We start from the raw sequence: 21,081 nt of genomic DNA, 5'->3' as shown, positions 1-21,081 counted from the left end.
GGATCATAGCTGCAGGTTAGGTAACTAAACTGTGTTTTGTAACTGGCTGGTTGAGGAAAGGGGGGGTGTGGTCAGGTCTGCTATCAATTTCAAACAGATTCCATAAACTATATAGACATTGGGTTTGTTTAGCGGCAAAACAGAGGGGGATTGGCTTAGATAGTTGACAACGTCCCCAATGTTTATTGTAAAGAAATACATTTGCACAATGAGCACTTGTCTCTCAAATACATCTTTCCAGTTGTTGGTTAGCTAGCTAGCTAATTTTAGCATTGACATCAGCCAAAACACCTCAAAACAAGACCTGGTATCAAGAATAACATGAAACGAGCCACTTACAATTCCCCACATGGCAGTTTCTTGTCATTCTTGCTAGCAATCTGGCCATGCAGAATCACACCACGCTGACTTCTGACCCATGGAAGTGCACACACAGTTTGTGACGTGGTCAGCTAACCCATCTATACTTTCTTTTAAATTACATAAAGTTTGTATTTACATGAAGGTTATTTTGTACTCGGGAAAAAAAATTGTAAATAAATATAATGGAATGTAAGGGAAGAACGAAATTAGATTGTGTATCTTTGGACTGTAAAAAGGCATTATTGGCGGAGTAGCCGACATGTGGCATAGGGGCCCATGGTCAAACGTAGTGCACTAAATAGGGAATAGGCTGCCATTTCAGACAGACGTTGTGCAAGCGGTTGGTTGGTGGTTCGCAATGGTCACGTCTGGGCCTTGCAGGTGTGCACATCCACATCTAGCTTGCAGTCCCGGCAGTGTACAGCGCAGCACCAGTGGAACTTGCACTCACACTTGGTGTTGCGGCTGATGTGCGATGTGTCATAACCCCGGCCACAGCACATCACCTCACAGCTGTCCACGCCGCGAGATGTCCGGTTGCATACCCGCCCGCCCGTCCCCACCGAACCTGAAGAGGGTGAGAGAAATGAAGAGACAATGTACAGACGGAATATACGCGAGTCAGTCATTCCTAAAGCTTGTTTAACCTTGTGACCCACATACAAGCCTTTTCAAATGTGCTTATATCTCGCCAAATATACTTAATCAAAAATCTTTGCAGCCTAGCTGCAATCCAGAGATTAGCTGCAATAGAGTGATATTTGGCAAACAGCGGTCTAAGCCCCACTACCCTACAGGTATTGACATCATTCCAATAGAACACAGCATTCTCAATCTAAACTGGGTAGACACGGACTGAGGGAGAAAGCAAGGGATGGGAAGGATAAGAGGATGAAAAGAGGCAGGATGGCAGAGGAGAGATGAGAGATTGATGATAGAAGCCATCAGCTGGGGCTCAGGGTCTTCATCAGGTGTTAATTTTCCAGGCGCCTTCATTCTGCGTATACCCTGGCTGGCACACAGTCTCACTGGCGCAAACACACACCCTGTTGGCTGTCACACACTCTTGCACCTCCTATCATCTCAGAATGAGGACGCTGCAAGGGCGTCTGACAGGCTTAATGGACTCACTCCCAGAAATCAGCCCATAATACAATTACACGAACTGATCAATAAATTGTGAATATTCACCTCGAGGCCTCTACTCAAACCTCAATAGTCTAAAGTAGCTTCCGTAGCTCCTTCCTTTTCATTATGGTGAAACCCCTGGACAGGTGAAGGTAAATGTCCTGTCTTAAAAGGGGCTAGCTAGGGGTCGATTTGGGATTGGGAACAGACCATGTCTGTTCTAGGCAGCCTATTTCTATGCCCCGCTGCTCTTTCTCCCTCTGTCCAGTTGACTCCACCTGTTCCTCTGCTGAGAAGGAGGAGCGAGGTAGGTATAGAAAGAGGGAGAGCAGCCAGGTCATGTCTGGGCACGGCAAGACTCCACCCACTCCTGACAACGTTCAGTTCATGGTATGCTGTACTGCTAGGGGTGACGTCAAACACTCTTCCCCTCTCCTTTCTCTCTCGCTCTTGCTCCCTCTTCTCTCCTGGCGTCTGCTTATTGAATTATGATGAGAGGGCGCCGAGAGATGAGTTTAGCACCTGAGCCTCCATGCGGCTGAGGGAAATTGATTTCACACTTCGGAGAGGCACAAGGGGGTGCAGTCTCCACTGTGTGTGTGTGTGTGTATGTGTGTGTAGTCCCAGATGACTGGAGCTAATGTCTGTGGAGAGAGGTTCTCACAAGATGGGCGCTGATCAGTGAACTCCCCATGCTCACATGTACACGGTCCATAAAAGGGCCTTCGTGCACTGGAACTGTACTGTACAAATCAGTGTTCAAAACAGGACCCTCTTCCAAAACACACTTCCAAACGCACGCACTCTTCAAAACAGAACTGTACAGTCGTGGCCAAAAGTTTTGAGAATGACACAAATATGAATTTTCACAAAGTTTGCTGCTTCAGTGTCTTTAGATATTTTTGTCAGATGTTACTATGGAATACTGAGGTATAATTATAAGTGTCAAAGGCTTTTATTGACAATTACATAAAATTGGTGCAAAGAGTCAATATTTGCAGTGTTGACCCTTCTTTTTCAAGACCTCTGCAATCTGCCCTGGCATGCTGTCAATCAACTTCTGGGTCACATCCTGACTGATTGCAGCCCATTCTTGCATAATCAATGCTTGGAGTTTGTGGGTTTTTGTTTGTCCACCTGCCTCTTGAGGGTTGACCACAAGTTCTCAATGGGATTAAGTTCGGGGGTTTTTCCTGGCCATGGACCCAAAATATCTGTTTTTTTTTGTTCCCCGAGCCTTATGGCAAGGTGCTCCATCATGCTGGAAAAGGCATTGTTCATCACCAAACTGTTCCTGGATGGTTGGGAGAAGTTGCTCTCAGAGGATGTGTTGGTACCATTCTTTATTCATGGCCGTGTTCTTAGGCAAAATTGTGAGTGAGCCCACTCCCTTGGCTGAGAAGGACCCCCACACATGAATGGTCTCAGGATGCTTTACTGTTGGCATGACACAGGACTGATGGTAGCGCTCACCTTGACTTCTCCAGACAAGCTTTTTTTCCCAGATGCCCCAAACAATCGGACAGGGGACTCATCAGAGAAAATGACTTTACCCCAGTCCTCAGCCGTCCAATCCTTGTACCTTTTGCAGAATATCAGTCTGTCCCTGATGTTTTTCCTGGAGAGAAGTGGCTTCTTTGCTGCCCTTCTTGACACCAGGCCATCCTCCAAAAATCTTCACCTCACTGTGCATGCAGATGCACTCACACTTGCCTGCTGCCATTCCTGAGCAAGCTCTGTACTGGTGGTTCCCCAATCCCGCAGCTGAATCAACTTCAGGAGACGGTCCTGGCGCTTGCTGGACTTTCTTGGGCACCCTGAAGCCTTCACAACAATTGAACCGCTCTCCTTGAAGGTCTTGATGATCCGATAAATGGTGCAATCTTACTGCCAGCAATATCCTTGCCTGTGAAGCCCTTTTTGTGCAAAGCAATGATGACGGCATGTGTTTCCATGCAGGTAACCATGGTTGACAGAGGAAGAACAATGATTCCAAGCACCACCCTACTTTTGAAGCTTACAGTCTGTTATTCGAACTCAATCAGCATGACAGAGTGATCTCCAGCCTTGTTCTCGTCAACACTCACACCTGTGTTAACGAGAGAATCACTGACATGATGTCAGCTGGTCCTTATGTGGCAGGGCTGAAATGCAGTGGAAATGTTTTTGTGGATTCAGTTCGTTTGCTTTGCAAAGAGGGACTTGGCAATTAATTGCAATTCATCTGATCACTCTTCATAACGTTCTGGAGTTTATGCAAATTGCCATCATACAAACTGAGGCAGCAGACTTTGTGAAAATTAATATTTGTGTCATTCTCAAAACTTTTGGCCACGACTGTACATCAGTCATCAAAACAGCGAAGGTAGCCTACTGTAAGATTGAGTGTATCTCAATAGTCTCCTTTCCTTCACTTGCACTGACATGAAAGACCTGTTCTCCAGATTACCTTCACAAATCCTGTGACTTTAGGTCAGTGTAATGAAGGAGAGGAGACAAAGAGAGGAAGCAACTTCAGAAAGGCCCCCCAGGTCTACATTAGGGGTGGTTGGCTTTGATGGGAAAGCGTGCAGAGGTGTGTGTGTGTGTGCCTTGCTCAAGAGGGGGTAATTTATAGCAGTGTGCAGCAGGTCGGGTTTCATCCCAAAGAACTGTGTAATGGCCCTTAAACTGGCCGACACCCGATCGCCTCGGATCACCTGCTGCCTGACAGGCACCCAGGTTCTCCGGATCACACACACTTTTCTCCCCTTCTCTCTCTGTCACACCCACTTTCTTTCTTACCATCTCACTCTCACACACTCACACACACACACACACACACACACACACACACACACACACACACACACTTCTCCCCTTCTCTGTCACACCCACTTTCTTTTCTTACCATCTCACACACACACACACACACTTTTCTTCTCTCGCGCACGTACACAAACGCATTCCCTCTTTTTTGCACTTACTCACACACTCTACATCTGGTGTTATCCAGTGCAGCATGAAGAATAACCCTAGGGTACAAGAGACTGAGCGCTTACCCTCTGAAGATATTACCACATACTGAAGATATTATGGACAAGTAGTATGGTGGTCTACTCTACAGACAGACAGTCATGTCAGATGTCAAATAGACAGACAGCACTCACAGTCTAGTCAGTCTCTTTGCTTGCTTGTCTGTCTGTCCAATGTCCGTGTATATAACTGCTTTGAACATCGAGAGCTGTGGAGTAAATCTGAAAACGCCAGACTCACCGGACTCTTGGTCTCGTATGCAGTAGTCTGGCGAGTCCTCGAAGTAGACCAGGTCGTTTTTGCTGGGCCGTTTGAGATGCCGCTGTGCGGTGGTGAAGCCCGTGCCATACTGGTTCATGACCACCTGCACTGCCCCGTTGTAGCGCCGCCGCAGATGGTCGCCCGTGCGGCGGAAGTCGGCCAGGGCCAGCCAGCAGGTCCGGACACTGCAGGAGCCGCTCACGCCGTGACACTTACACTCCAGAGACAGTAATCGCTTCACTGCCTGGGAGATGAGGAGGGAGAAGATGCAAGTCAGGGAGCTAGGTGTGTGTCAAGTTGGTGGTAGAGTGGTGGTAGGACGTTAGGGTGTGTGTATGTGTGTGTTAAGGACTTGGTAACAGTCGATATACTTCCTCTAGATCAGTGTTTGACTACTTGATTCAGGTGTGAATAGTTCAGGAACAATAAAAAAAAAGTGTAAAATGTCTGGTGATTCCTCTCAACACTGATCTAGATCCAGTTGGTTCTGGTCCATCCCCTCTAGTGTGTATGAACTTTGAACCCCACCTTCCTCCCGGCGCGGTTGTTGTGAAGGTTCATCAGAGCCCTGGCATCTCGCTCCTTCCGCTCTTTGGCATCTACAAAGGCCTGGCTGAATCTCATGGCGTGCTCCACGTGGTCGCTGCAGCCACCCCAGTCGAACGCCCCCTTGGCGTCCCGGGACGAGCCCTTCTTGGTGGGGTCGCAGGAGCACGACTGCAGCTCTCCCTGGCTGCAGGCTCGGGTCAGGGTGTGGACCACCCCGGCCGAGGAGATGGCGTACACAAAGGCTGTTTCACGACTGCCTGGAAGAAAGGGAGAGAAGGATACTGGACGAGCATTAGTGGTGTGACAGGAAGGACATACAAACACAGGTAACATCGTACACACAAGAATTGTGTTTTTTTACTGCCTGGGGGAATAGGGGGCGGCTAAGCACACTGGTTGAACACACACACACTACACACACGCGTGGGACAGCATGCACACCAGATGGGATATATTACGTGGACACGCGTATTAGGCATACCGGCCGGGCCAAGGCTCAAATGCACAAAAGCATACATTTGCTCATTGTACACACTTAGAAGTTACACAAATATGCAGATCTAAATTGTATAACATCTAGTAATTCCATAAAGATGCATAGAAAGTGTATAGAAATCGTGCATTACGTAAATGTTATTTCCATAATCTCACTTGGGAGTGTCACAGTTAAAATAGGATCTTCATTGGAGCTTCAACACAAAACAGAAAGAGGTAGCTGGTGCTGTTGGTGTACCTGCATGAATACGGTCTGTTGCTGCTTTCTTTCAAGTCTTTTATTTCATGCATGGCAGTGTTTTGCTTCATCTAACTCTGAGATGGATAAATGGGTAACATTTACCAGCAGTGGTCTGATAAAGGACCCGTATGACCTGACTGCTCTTGTAACGGATGAGAGATCTGTGGGATCAAAGGCTATAGATGACAAGAGGTGTGTGTGTCTGTCTGTGTGTGTGAGTTGGTGTCCAGTCAGGAAACATCCAACTTCTGTGGTTGAGTGTCTTTAACACGGTTAATAGGGAGAATAAAACAACCAAACAGTGAGAACATAAAATTAAAAATAAATCCCAGTAACTGTTTTAAATTAGCGTCCTGACATTGACAAAAAAAAAGTAGCTCTCACGGTACCACAGCGATAATGCTGCCAATCAGAGCAGCTTCCTAATGTCGTGTGACACAACCAGAGCCGTGCCTGGGAAGTATGAACTCCACAGGCCCAATTAAATAACCAGATTACACTGAACTCTCAGGGCCAGTTTCCCGGACACATATTAAACCTAGTCCTGGACTAAAAAATACTTTCAATGATGAATCTCCATTGAACATGCTTCTTAGTCCAGGACGAGTCTTAATCTTTGTCCGGGAAACTGGCCTTTAAAGTTCCGCCTCAAATTAATTTAGAGCGAATATAAGAGCAGGACTGGAACATGATGCCCAAAACAATTACCAATTCAAGTTCTATGACCCCCCCCCCAAGGTCTCGAGTGGATCCTGAGATTTATACCAATTAAAAAGAGATTCCAAAATTGAGCGGACTGATTAGTCCATAGTTGGTCAGGTGACGAGATGGGAGGTGACACTTTCTTATTCTAGACTCCCCACATTAGTCAGGCGTGGCAGTTTTATAAACACGCCGCGCATTGGATCAGAAACCGATCAGAGCAGCAGCAGCAGCAAGCACGCGCGTCAACTTGATAAATGTATGACAGTAAAGTGAGACAATGCATGGAATGCAATGCAAGCACGGGGGAAAACATCTGTTAAGGAAGAACATGTATTTCACACGAATTCTTTCACTTTGATAAACGCTAGAAGAACTTTATAGGTTCACCACTGTGAAGAATTGGTGGGAGAAAAAGCGCATACCATTTTGCCATTGATCTAGGAGCCTATAGTCTATAGCAGATGTGAATGATAAGATCACCATTTACAAGCCTATTGTGCAGACGTGCGTGTCTTGTAAATGAGGACAAAGATGAGTAGCCTATATCACTTTCCCAGGACATAATAGAAACAACCCAGCATATCAGCTATTTCAGGGGTTTTCACATTTTTCTTGCAAAGGGACCCACGCCTAGGCAAACCGGCGACCCAGGGACACCCGTCATATGCCATGTCAAAAAGTAATGTCTTATCAGGTGAATGATAACGGCAAGTAGAAGTAATTTATTGTAAAAATTAATCGATTTTGTGGGCAGTTCATACCTTTATTTCAGTCAGAAAATATAAACCTACGTCTGCGCTCGATACATGTAATAGCTTAAATACATATTTTTAAAGTAGGGCTTACACGTGAGGTTTTCTCTCCCTCTCTCGCGCTCAATACTTACTACGCAGCAGTAGGCGTCCGAACACATTGTGGTCTCGCTCTATGGTATTGCAGTTCCAGCGGTGGTTCTGAAACTGATGTTGGCACTCCCCGATCCAGTCTTTAATCCCGGCTCCGATCGCCTGCATAATGTTGGGATGCTGGCGGCACAGCTGCCGCTGTTTGTTGACTAACCCTGGGATGTTGTCGCACATCACTTGCGACCCAAGGGTTCCCATGTACCTGCATACAGTGGTGGAAAAAGTACCCAACTGTCATACTTGAGTAAAAGTAAAGATACTTGAGTCATTTTCTAATAAGATAAAAGTAAAAGTCACCCAGTACAATTCTACTTGAGTAAAAGTCCATGTATTTGGTTTAAAATATACTTAAGTACCAAAAGTAAAAGTGTAAATCATTTCAAAATCCTTATGTTAAGCAAACCAGGCACCAGTTTTTATATATGTTTTTAATTTACGGAAAGCCATGGGCACACTCCAACACTCAGACATAATTTAGAAACAAAGCATTTGTGTTTAGCGAGTCCGCCAGATCAGAGGCAGTAGAGATGACCAGGGATGTTCGGTTGATAAGTACGTGCATTTCACTATTTTCCTGTCCTGCTAAGCATTCAACATGTAACAAGTACTTTTGGGTGTCAAGGAAAATGGAGTAAAAATTACACTATGTTCTTAAGGAATGTAGTGAAGTAAAAGTAAAAAATATAAATAGTAAAGTACAGATACCCAAAAAAACTACTTAAGTAGTACTTTAAAGTAGTTTTACTTAAGTACTTTACACCACTGACTGCATAGAAAGTTGAGGTTTTGGCTTGGACCATGCAAATTTAATCTGTTTTAATGTCCTTTTGGCAATGATGGGTTATTTAAAAAAGAATGGAAAAACTAGGCTTCTTCACTCAAATAAAGGAATAGAAAATTATCTGCCCTATAAAATGTGTCCAAATGAAAGAAATGCATGCATGTCTAACGTTATTGGGGGATACATTATATTATTTTACACACAAATGTATTATCAATTTTTGACAATGATTCAACTAGTTTAATTAAAACAATAATTTAAAGACAGATCATAGCCTACAGTATACGTGTCCTTGACTAGTATACAGTACAGACTTCATTGTGTAGGCTATACTTATTTTTGATCTAGCCTATAAATCACTGCTTAATATGTAATATATGTTCAATTAACTTTACACTTGCATTAAATGGTTGGTGCTATGTTCCATTTTTTTTGTCTACTCACCATAAAGATCCGCCGACCCTTGACGTTAGCCAGCAGATTACTACAGATAAATAAAAACATTTTCCACTTGGCAATAAATTCATATTACTAAAGTTTCGTCGGTGTGCACATTCAGGCACTTGTACTGAGCATTTCCATGAGTAGAAAACAACACAGGCGCGCGTCAGACAGGAGTCTTGACAGCTTCTCGATTGCACAAATCAAAGTTCTACTTTGTCTTGCATTAAAAAAATAAATCGATCAGAAGAGGTTTACCGCCCGGATGGATCTTTGTACATATAAACCATCACGCTTATATGACAAAGAGGATGGTAAAAGAAGCTCATTAGATATTGGAAGCGCATGAGATATTGAGTCGATCTAAAGTTAACAGATATTTGCAGTGTAAAGATAGGCAGATGATCGTTTGCTATCAGGTTTAAATTGCTTACACAAGGGGTGGGCGCAGTCCTGTCTCAGGAATGAGGTGAAGAAATTAGATGTCTGAAAGTATCTGTTCAGGCTAGCTTGATACCAGACACAAGTTTGGCCGATTTCCAAGCGGCAAGGTGTAGAATGTGGTACGAGGTAATGTGTTAAACCCTGAGCGTTTTAACAAAAACAATCAAATTGACGTGTTTAGAAGGAACTGGTGCGCTGCAAACGTGCTTAGTTATGCTTATGCCTATAACACAAAGTCGCCAAAAATTCCAGAAACGTACAGCCATGACGCCATATTATGCACACAGGTTAAGAATTAGACGAGATGCGGCCATGATGACTAATAATATTTGCAGAAGTTAAATGCAGATTAATCAAAGGCCGCCCAAAAGTTTGGGTGCATTTACAATTAGATTATGAAATTCTTTTGAACTCGTTTCGCGATCTGCTCGATTGTCACATTGCATTTCCTTTATCTTTGATCTCCGCTTCATGCAAGCGATTTAATGTTCCCAATCCCGTCTCTCCTTTGTAATTGGGAGGTCTGGTGCTCGGTCTCCTGTTGGGATGAGGTTAAGGCTGAAATTGGATTCTCTCATGATCTTCGTGGAAGAAACGAACAAGACGCAGGACAATTCATAAAAATCAACATGCCTCCAGTAGAGAAACGTTATAATGCTTAGTATAAACTCCATTTGCAGAGACAAAAGATTAACATAGTATTTTTTCAATTACATGTATCAACCCTTGAAAAAACAAAACAAAAACTGTTAGAAATTGTAAACAAAATTTTAATTGAAAATGTATATTAAATGTATCTCCAAGAAGAAATACGATATTTCCATAAAGCAAACAATATTTACTTTATATCAGAACATATTCAAATAGTTTTAGTCATATAGTCAACTAAAATAATTTAATCTTGAACAATATGTGGGAAGTGTATTTCACCGACAGTGTTCTAACATGTGCAGCAATTTAATGCAGTAAAAGTTTTTTTTTCTTTTCAAAAGCCCACAAAGGATTAAGAACAAAATAAATAAAAAACTATTAAGATCCAAGTATACAAATAATAAGGAACGTCAATCAGAAATACTACAACTTTTCTCGAAAGGTCTGCATTTGAGATATTCTCATTTGGCATAATTCCTCAAACAGAAATGTCAATTAGATAAAACAATTAAGCAAATTGATTGATAACCTTTGACCTATGACATTATTTATCCAAATGAATAGTGATTGGATATTACGGGCAGAGTCGATGTCTATTAGTAAAAGAGCAGGCCTGCTCCGAGCATGCTCAGTGCGAGCGTCTTCAGAACCCGTTTCCTCCAGTCGCTGTGGGAACCAGGTCGAGGAAGCGGGCAGGAACCTCCGGCCGGGTCCATTTGAGGAGGAGGAGGGGGGAGGAGGAGGAGGAGGAGGAGGATCACAAGGGAATATGTGAGAAAGAGTAGGGTGGACACAAACTCGAGACACACACGTCTCTCTCACACACACACACACCAGAGGATGTGAGCGGAGTGCATTGGGCTAGAGTTGAGTTTGAGTAATTTGGCTGGAGCGTGGGCTTTCTCTACCGCTCCAATTTCGCTCCGGTATCGCTAAGCCACAAGCTAAAGCCATGCTCAGCCCAGCAGTATTCTTTTAATTAGGCCTATACTTTTGTATACCCCACCACTAATGCGCATGGATGTTGATATGAGTCGACCAAGAAATAGGTCATACAGTCTGTGTAATTGATGGAAAGACAACCAAAGAGCCCATGCAGCAACACCGGAGACGTTTTGGTTTCTATATAGTCTACTGTTGAACGAGAGGAGTAAGTTTGTAACAGTGCTAAAGTTGTCTATCAACTGTAAAATGTGAGTGCAACAGAGCCCGTTACAACTGAAGTATCTGATCATAAATAGAGTAGAGAAAAAGCTATTTGGTTTTTTTAACACAGTGCCCATGTAGCCTGTCGCCTATGTAGGTCCTTGTTCATAGCCTACAACATGTTGTGGAAATGTTGAAGCTTCTTATGATAGTCTACTTCAAAACCAAATGGTACATAGTCACAAAAGTAGATGGTGTGTTTGTTAAATGATCTTTCTTTAAACAATGAATGGAGCTCATTTGGAGCAACAGTTTATTTTCCTGTGAGTGCTGAGCAATTTGTAGCGGAGCAGGGGAAGGGCCATTGAGCGCCAGAGCGGTGCACAAAGACCACTCCGTGACCGGTGAGTGAGATTTCCAACAGCTCAACTCCGCTTACATACTCTGACACACACGCCACTTCAAGTGGACATAATTACCTAATGAGACTCTGACCTAATCCTGACCAGACCCTTTTAGGGCTGCATCCCAAATTGCACCCTATTCCCTACATGGCCTTTGCTTTGAGTACACTACATCTGTGAGTCTTTTTAAATCAAATGTATTTATTTAGCCCTTCTTAGATCAGCTGATATCTCAAAGTGCTGTACAGAAACCCAGCCTAAAACCCCAAACAGCAAGCAATGCAGGTGTAGAAGCACGGTGGCTAGGAAAAACTCCCTAGAAAGGCCAAAACCTAGGAAGAAACCTAGAGAGGAAGCAGGCTATGAGGGGTGGCCAGTCCTCTTCTGGCTGTGCCGGGTGGAGATCATAACAGAACATGGCCAAGATGTTCAAATGTTCATAAATGACCAGCATGGTCAAATAATAATAATCACAGTAGTTGTCAAGGGTGCAACAGGTTAGCACCGCAGGAGTAAATGTCAGTTGGCTTTTCATAGCCGATCATTGAGTGTCTCTACCGCTCCTGCTGTCTCTAGGGAGTTGAAAACAGCAGGTCTGGGACAGGTAGCACGTCCAGTCAGGGTTCCAGGGTTCCATAGCCACAGGTAGAACAGAATAGAAACTGGAGCAGCAGCACGGCCAGGTGGACTGGGGACAGCAAGGAGTCATCGTGCAAGGAGTCATCAGACCTGTAGTCCTGAGGCATGGTCCTAGGGCTCAGGTCCTCCGAGAAAGAGAGAGCATACTTAAATTCACAAGACTAAGAGCTTTTCACACCTGGATTGTGCATGATTTGCCCATTTATTCTTTTCAAAATTATTCAAGCTCTGTCAAGGTGTTGGTGATCATGGCTAGGACAACCATTTTCAAGTCTTGCCATAGATTAGATTTAATTCAAAACTGTAACTTGGCCACTCAGGAACATTCACTGTCTTCTTGGTAAGCAACTCCTGTGTAGATTTGGCCTTGTGTTTTAGGTTATTGTCCTGCCAAAAGGTGAATTCATCGCCCAGTCTCTGGTGAAAAGCAGACTGAGACTGAGACAGGTTTTCCTCTAGGATTTTGTCTATGCTTAGCTCTAATCTGTTGCCTTTTTTTATCCTGAAAAACTCCCCAGTCCTTAACAATTACAAACATACCCAAAACATGATGCAGCAACCACTACAGTATTCTTGAATATGTGAAGAGTCGTACTTAGTAATGGGTTGTATTAGATTTGCCCCAAACAAACATTTGTATTCAGGACAAAAAATGAATTGTTTTGCCACATTTTTTTTGCAGTATTACTTTAGTGCTTTGTTGCAAACAGGATGCATGTTTTGGAATATTTTATTCTGTATAGGCTTGCTTCCTTTTCACTGTAAATTAGGTTAGTATTGTGTAGTAAATAGAATGTTGTTGAGCCATTCTCAGTTTTCTCCTATCACAGTCATTAAACTCTTAACTATTTTAGAAATCCCTGAGTGGTTTCCTTCCTCACCGGCAACTGAGTTAGGAAGGACGCCTGTACCTTTGTAGTGACTGAGTGATACACCATCCAGTGTAATTAATAACTTCACCATGCTCAAAGGGATATTCAATGTATGCTTTTTTTCCCATCTACCAATAGGTGCCCTTCTTTGCGAGGTATTGGAAAACCTCCCTGGTCTTTGTGGTTGAATCTGTGTTTGAAATTCACTGCTTGACTGAGGAACCTTTACAGATAATTGTATGTGTGGGGTACAGAGATGAGGTAGTCATTCAAAAATTATGCTGCACACTATTATTGCACACAGAGTGAGTCAATGCTTCTTATTATGTGACAAAGGGGTTGAATACCTATTGACTCAAGACAATTCAGCTTTTAAATTTGAATTAATTAACAAAAATCTTAATTTAATCCATTTTAAATTCAGGCTGTAACACAGCAAAATGTGAAAAAGTCAAGGGGTGTGAATACTTTCTGAAGGCACTGTCTAGGGAATAGGGTGCCATTTAGGACGCAAGCCCTTAGTTTTCCGCCAGTTCACAGGCCTAAGACATTTCAGCCTGAGTGGGTGGGCATTGGCTCAATGACTGCTGGGTGATTGGCTGAATAAAGTGGAAAGAAAGCTAGTTACTACCTGTGGAGATGGCATGTCTGATTGTATCATGTATCAAGGATCAGCGCTCAAGAGCTAACAGGCCTTGCCCGCTCACTGCTCAGCCACCCGATTCATCCAGGCCCAAAGACTGCCCCATCTCGCTCACTCATGGCCAACCACGACCTACATATCGTACTGAAACAGCAGGGAGCAGGTCTCGAACCCTCGACCTTCGAGCCTGACTGCCACAAAAGCATGCTCGAACGGCAGAGTCGATTTACGCGCTTATAAACCCAGGGTTGTTACAATATATTGTAAAACACTGTAGTAGCCGTACTTGTTGAATATCTAATATTCCTAGAAGCTACTGCTTTGAAGGAAAATGTACTTACTACGACTGATTATGTGGTTGTCTCGCCTAGCTATCTTAAAATGAATGCACAAATTGTATGTCGCTCTGGATAAGAGTGCCGGGTAAATTATTCAAATGTTTAAAAAAAATAATAATACATATGTGGCATGTATAGTAGTTTGAGGGTGTAGCCTATGGACTCTAAGAGCATTCATAATGCTGTATTGTATTATAGCACAGATATAGCACTGTTCCCATAGGCGTAAGAGCAATGGAGCAAACTGCGTAGTCTGAGGTCCTGAGCGCTCTGGAGCAGGTTTTCATTAAGGATCTCTCTGGACTTTGCTCCATTCATCTTTCCCTCGATCCTGACTACTCTCCCAGTCCCCGCTGCTAAAAAAACATCCCCACAGCATGATGCTGCCACTACCATGCTTCCCCATAGGGATGGTGCCAGGCTTCCTCCAGATGTGAATCTTGGCATTTAAGCCAGAGTTCATCGATCTTGGTTTCATCAGACCAGATAATCTTGTTTCTCATGGTCTTTGAGAGCCCTTTAGGTGCCTTTTTGGCAAACTCCAAGTGGGCTGCCATGTGCCTTTTACTGAGTAGTGGATTCCGTCTGGACACTCTACCATTAAGGCCTGATTGGTGGAATGCTGCAGAGATGGTTGTCCTTCTGGAAGGTTCTCCCATCTCCACTGAGGAACTCAGGAGCTCTGTCACTCTGAACCATCGGGTTCTTGGTCACTTCCCTGACCAAGGCCCTTCTTCCCCGATTGCTCAGTTTGGCCGGGAGGCTAGCTCTAGGAAGAGTCTTGGTGGTTCCAAACTTCTTCCATACCCTTCCCCAGACCTGTGCCTAGACACAATGCTGTTTCGGAGCTCTACGGACAATTCCTTTGACTTCATGGCTTGGTTTTTGCTCTGACATGCACTGTCAACTGTGGGACCTTATATAGACAGGTGTGTTTCTTTCCACATGTCCACTCAATTTAATTTATCTCAGGTGGACTCCGTTAGAGTTGTAGAAAAACCTCTAGGATGATCAATGGAAGGATGCACTGAGCTCAATTTCGAGTCTCATAGCAAAAGGTCTGAATACTTACAGTGGGGCAAAAAGGTATTTAGTCAGCCACCAATTGTGCAAGTTCTCCCACTTAAAAAGATGAGAGGCCTGTAATTTTCATCATAGGTACACTTCAACTATGACAGACAAAATTAGAAAAAAATACAGAAAATCACATTGTAGGATTTTTAATGAATTTATTTGCAAATTATGGTGGAAAATAAGTATTTGGTCAACTACAAACAAGCAAGATTTCTGGCTCTCACAGACCTTCTTTAAGAGGCTCCTCTGTCCTCCACTCGTTACCAGTATTAATGGCACCTGTTTGAACTTGTTATCAGTATAAAAGACACCTGTCCACAACCTCAAACAGTCACACTCCAAACTACACTATGGCCAAGACCAAAGAGCTGTCAAAGGACACCAGAAACATAATTGTAGACCTGGACCAGGCTGGGAAGACTGAATCTGCAATAGGTAAGCAGCTTGGTTTGAAGAAATCAACTGTGGGAGCAATTATTAGGAAATGGAAGACATACAAGACCACTGATAATCTCCCTCGATCTGGGGCTCCACGCAAGATCTCACCCCGTGGGGTCAAAATGATCACAAGAACGGTGAGCAAAAATCCCAGAACCACACGGGGGGACCTAGTGAATGACCTGCAGAGAGCTGGGACCAAAGTAACAAAGCCTACCATCAGTAACACACTACGCCGCCAGGGACTCAAATCCTGCAGTGCCAGACGTGTCCCCCTGCTTAAGCCAGTACATGTCCAGGCCCGTCTGAAGTTTGCTAGAGAGCATTTGGATGATCCAGAAGAAGATTGGGAGAATGTCATATGGTCAGATGAAACCAAAATATAACTTTTTGGTAAAAACTCAACTCGTCGTGTTTGGAGGACAAAGAATGCTGAGTTGCATCCAAAGAACACCATACCTACTGTGAAGCATGGGGGTGGAAACATCCATGCTTTGGGGCTGTTTTTCTGCAAAGGGACCAGGACAACTGATCCGTGTAAAGGAAAGAATGAATGGGGCCATGTATCTTGAGATTTTGAGTGAAAACCTCCTATCAGCAAGGGCATTGAAGATGAAACGTGGCTGGGTCTTTCAGTATGACAATGATCCCAAACACACTGCCCGGGCAACGAAGGAGTGGCTTCGTAAGAAGCATTTCAAGGTCCTGGCCTAGCCAGTCTCCAGATCTCAACCCCATAGAAAATCTTTGGAGAGAGTTGAAAGTCCATGTTGCCCAGCAACAGCCCCAAAACATCACTGCTCTAGAGGAGATCTGCATGGAGGAATAGGCCAAAATACCAGCAACAGTGTGTGAAAACCTTGTGAAGACTGACAGAAAACGTTTGACCTCGGTCATTGCCAACAAAGGGTATATAACAAAGTATTGAGAAACTTTTGTTATTGACCGAATACTTATTTTCCACCATAATTTGGAAATAAATTCATTAAAAATCCTACAATGTGATTTTCTGGATTTTTTTTTTCTCATTTTGTCTGTCATAGTTGAAATGTACCTATGATGAAAATTACAGGCCTCTCATCTTTTAAGTGGGAGAACTTGCACAATTGGTGACTGACTAAATACTTTTTTGCCCCACTGTATATGTATAAGGTATCTGGTTTTTTTTTATACATTTGCAAAACATTCTAAAACTGTTTTTGCTTTATCATTATGAGGTATTGTTTGAAGAATTTTTTTTTTGAGCCTATAGGCAAGTCAGTTAAGAACAAATTCTTATTTACAATGACGGCCTACTGGGGAACAGTGGGTTAACTGCCTTGTTCAGGGGCAGAACGACAGATTTTTAAAAAAACTTTTAGAATAAGGCTGTAACATAATAAAATAGGGAAGTGGTCTGAGTACTTTATCCACATCTGAATGCCCTGTAGATTTATGGAACAGATCTATGATTTTACCAACCCCATAGATTGGAGATGGGCAGAAGCACAATCCTTCCATCTGGCCAAGCACTCTGTGTATGTGTGTTTAGGGGGGTGGGTGTCAAGACGAGCCCCAACAGATAAGATAAACTGGTGCGAGGGCCTGCCCCCCTGGGCCCTGAGCCAGTCTCTCCAAATGGCCTCCGTTGGTTGTCAGATTCCTGTCTGACACCGCCAGCGTCTGGGGCTCCCAACCCCCCTTTCTTCCCCACCCTAACCTCCCCATCTCCACATTGACAGGACACTGTCACACTGTGTCTGAGTTATGGGCTGTGAGGACTCACCCTGTCAGAACCCTTACACACAGGACCCTACACATAGAGAGGGTGCGAAATGGGAATTGACCCGAGGTTGTGAGAAGTTTGGAATTGGACCAGATGGGAAGAGAGAGCAGTGAAAAGGTGTGCAGGGACGGATAGAGGAAACTGAGACGGGACTCTCATTCATTCAGTCAGAGTGGCCCAGTAAGGAGAGCGGAAATATTGTAGCGGGGGCTCTTGAGTGGCAGGGCTGAGGTGACACACAGACACACGCAGTCAGAGGAAAAAAATACCTACCTTGTGAAGCAGGTTCCTGAGACAGGTGACTTCTTTCTGCAGGTCTCCAGCCTGGGCCACCAGCTCATTACAGATGGCCTGGGCTTCCTCCTTAGGATCCAGGGACAACACCAGCTGGGGAGTGGCGAGAGGGAGAGAGTTAGTGGAGCTGGAGAGAGTACAGTCCAAAGAACAACCACAAGCCCCTACACTATACCTTGGCACTTCTTTTGATCTGAAAGTAATTGGATAAGTGTATGCAGTATGGCTAGATTTTAATAGTGAGCTTTCAGTTAGACACTATAGCACTTATTGATCAGTCCTTAGCCTGGTGCACACAAACACGTGTACCTCAGAGGCTCGACGGGGGGGGAAGCGGCTGATGACGTCCTGCACGGTCTCGGTCAGGCAGCAGCGCTGCTGCCGCAGGCTAATCAGGAAGTTCCACAGCGCCTCACTCCTACAGGGAAGGACGCAGACACCACTATTAGACAACTTCTCACTTACGGTAGACGACAATGAGCCAAAACCTCAAACAGGACATGGTTGTGGTACACTTCCAGCCAACTCGGTGTTGATGAGTCTCTTCACACTTCGACCCCAAGTGTGTTTTAAGTATGACGGTCTGAGCTTAATTGTGTGGGTGAGCAGCACAACCTGTGTCCCTCCCAAACTCTGTCCTGGGGTCCCCCCGTGTCCCTCCCAAACTCGGTCCTGGGGCCCCCCGTGTCCCTCCTAAACTCAGTCCTGGGGCAGCTCCGCAGTGCACATTTTTGGTTTTGCCCAAGAACTACTCAGCTGCTTCAAATGATCAAAGCTTGATGATGAGTTGGTTATTTGAATCAGCTGTGTAGTGCTCGGGCAAAAACCAAAATGTGCACATGGGGGGAGGCCCCAGGACCGAGTTTGGGAAACCCTGCCCTATACAATACAGTACAGTACACCTAAACCAGGAGGGAGGGAAAGAGAGGCTGCCTGCAACAGACAGACATCTCCCCCTATCTTCCCCTCTGCTCTCCTATCCCTGTACTAAGTGTTGCAACGAGAGCCTATCAGTCTTTGGTGTGATAGATAAACTAACAGCGCTATAGTCCCAGGTCCCGGGGAGGAGATAGTAACTCCAATCTGACTGACACTGTTTACACGGCAAGCTGACAGAGTGTGGGCATCACAAAACGGCTGCTACACATGCAGGGAGAGGTACCATTTCAAATCAAATAACCTGTCAACGAACACAGGACAGCGGAGCGATAGCAGCAACAACAACAACAACAACTGGAGCCTTGATGAACATGATGTACAAATCATTTGGATGTGACGTTTCTTTTTTTTTTCTCGGGTTCAATTTTTGTTGTTGTATATATTATACTGTCGTTTTTGAGTTATGAGGGGAAATACTGGACATTGGCCACACACAGGGTCTTATGTATTTGTATTTGTCTGTTGTGTAGAGGTCAGTTGGGTTTGACTATCTGTGTCAGTTGTCCCCCGGTATGAAAATCTCTGTCCCCCTGTCCACCCATCTGTCTGTCAGTACATTTTGTCATGTACTGCAGGTGGAATGCCGTCTAACATACACTACATGGCCAAAAGAATGTGGACACCCTTTCAAATGAGTCGATTTGGCTATTTCAGCCACAGCCATTGCTGACAGGTGTATACAATTGAGCAGACAGCCATGCAATCTCCATAGGCAAACATTGGCAGTAGAATGGCCCATACGGAGGAGCTCAGTGACTTTCAACGTGACACCGTCATAGGATATCACCTTTCTAACAAATCAGTTTGTTGAATTTCTGCCCTGCTAGAACTGCCCCAGTCAACTGTAAGTGCTGTTATTGTGAAGTGGAAACATCTAGGATCAATAACGGCTCCACTGCGAGGAAGTGGTAGGTCACACAAGCTCACAGAAGGGGACTGCTGAAGCGCGTAGCGCGTAAAAATCATCTGTCCTCCATTGCAACACTCACTACAGAGTTCCAAACTGCCTCTGGAAGCAACGTCAGCACAATAACTTTTTGTCGGGAGCTTCATAAAATGGATTTCCATGAATGAGCAGCCGCACCCAAGCCTAAGATCACCATGCGCAATGCCAAGAGTGGTGTAAAGCTCACCGCCATTGGACTCTGGAGCAATGGAAACACGTTCTCTGGAGTGATGAATCACGCTTCACCATCTGGCAGTGTGACGGACAAATCTGGGATTGGCGGATGCCAGGAGAATGCAACCTGCCCAAATGCATAGTGCCAACTGTAAAGATTGGTGGAGGAGGAATAATGGTCTGGGGCTGTTTTTCATGGTTCTGACTAGGCCCCTTAGTTCCAACGAAGGGAAATCTTAACTCTACAGCATTCAATGACATTCTAAACTATAGACATTCTAAACTGTGCTTCCAACTTTGTGGCAACAGTTTGGGGAAGACCCTTTCCTGTTTCAGCATGACAATGACCCTGTGCGCAAAGCGAGGTCCATACAGAAATGGTGTGTCGAGATCGGTGTGCAAGAACTTGACTGGCCTGCACAGAGCCCTGACCTCAACCCCATCGAGCACCTTTAGGGTGATTTGGAACGCCAACTGCGAGCCAGGCCTAATACCCCAACATCAGAGCCCAACCTCACTCATTGCGCTGAATGGAAGCAAGTCCCCGCAGCTATGTTCCAACATCTAGTGGAAAGCCCTTCCAGAAGAGTGGAGGATATTTTAGCAGCAAAGCGGGGACCAACTCCATGTCAATGCCCATGATTTTGGAATGAGATGTTCGACGAGCAGGTTTTCACATACTTTTGGCCATGTACCAGCCCAACTAGAACATGAAATGGGCCACGTCAATATAACCCGGGTGAACTCTCTGAACAAGTGTAGCCAATACCTCCTGGGATGAGCATAGCCACATCCCTTATGCTGTATCTAGTGGTGTAATGTTTACAGTGTGGCCATCATCAGAGGATTTACCCCAGGGGATGTACAGTCTGTAAAAGTAGCCCGGTATGCCTGACATGAAAAGTAGAGTAGAGGGGAGAACATGGCCATAAGGCCTCAGGATTCATGACGTGAGGGGCTGCAGGCAGACATGGTCGCTTGGCCTGAGAGCTGGCCTGTCATCAGTCACAGAGAGGCTGGAAAGAGAGAGAGAGGGGGGGGGGATTTAATTCCATCTCCTCTCACCTTACAAATCATTATGGCCCTCTTAAACTATGAGGACTCTGCTCTCAGAGACTTGAAGAGGCAGTGGGAGAATAACAGTGGGATCCGTCTCTCTGACAGATGACTTCCAGCACTTGAGAATGGACTGTGTACAGTATGCGGGGATGATGCTGAGACCTCGCCGGTGGGGAGGGGGTCCTGAATGTAATGTCTGAATCCTGGAGAGAGGATGTCCACATCAGGGTTTCATAACCCTCTCGCCCCCAGACATTTCACATTTTAGTTTTAACCCTAAACGGCCACACCTGATTCAATTAGTCAAGTAATCAACAAGCCCTTGACTAATTGAATCAGGTGTGGCAGTTTAGGGTTAAAACAAAAATGTG

General features: G+C 44.7%; 1 protein-coding gene and 1 pseudogene across 2 annotated transcripts; both read right to left on the bottom strand.

The window, feature by feature from the left end:
- Positions 1–226: 226 nt before the first annotated feature.
- On the bottom strand, positions 227–9,794 carry LOC112252647 (protein Wnt-2). 2 transcript variants are annotated; one of them, XM_024424086.2, is made up of 5 exons: positions 8,888–9,794; positions 7,644–7,864; positions 5,296–5,597; positions 4,747–5,011; positions 227–931 (listed from the first exon to the last, which is right to left on the bottom strand). In XM_024424086.2, exons 1-5 carry the CDS (start codon positions 8,968–8,970, stop codon positions 726–728), a joined length of 1,077 nt encoding a protein of 358 aa, XP_024279854.1. In that variant the 5' UTR covers positions 8,971–9,794; the 3' UTR covers positions 227–725. The 2 variants fall into 2 exon arrangements, with proteins under 2 accessions (XP_024279854.1, XP_024279855.1); XM_024424087.2 differs by having other exon boundaries at positions 5,296–5,573; positions 8,888–9,789.
- A 7,483-nt stretch (positions 9,795–17,277) lies between these two features.
- Positions 17,278–21,081, bottom strand: part of LOC112253489 — a 46,435-nt pseudogene continuing 42,631 nt past the window's right edge.

Source organism: Oncorhynchus tshawytscha, linkage group LG06 (assembly GCF_018296145.1).
Source record: "Oncorhynchus tshawytscha isolate Ot180627B linkage group LG06, Otsh_v2.0, whole genome shotgun sequence".
In the NCBI taxonomy this organism is placed as follows: Eukaryota; Metazoa; Chordata; class Actinopteri; order Salmoniformes; family Salmonidae; genus Oncorhynchus; species Oncorhynchus tshawytscha.
Note: the sequence above shows the minus strand (reverse complement) of the source record. Positions and strands in the feature narration are given on the sequence as shown.

Coding starts and splice junctions, on each gene's coding strand:
- LOC112252647 (XM_024424086.2), bottom strand. CDS start 8,970: ATGAATTTATTGCCAAGTGGAAAATGTTTTTATTTATCTGTAGTAATC. Junction 5,598..7,643: donor CGGACGCCTACTGCTGCGTA/GTAAGTATTGAG, acceptor ATGCTCGTCCAG/TATCCTTCTCTCCCTTTCTT. Junction 5,012..5,295: donor ACAACCGCGCCGGGAGGAAG/GTGGGGTTCAAA, acceptor CTCATCTCCCAG/GCAGTGAAGCGATTACTGTC.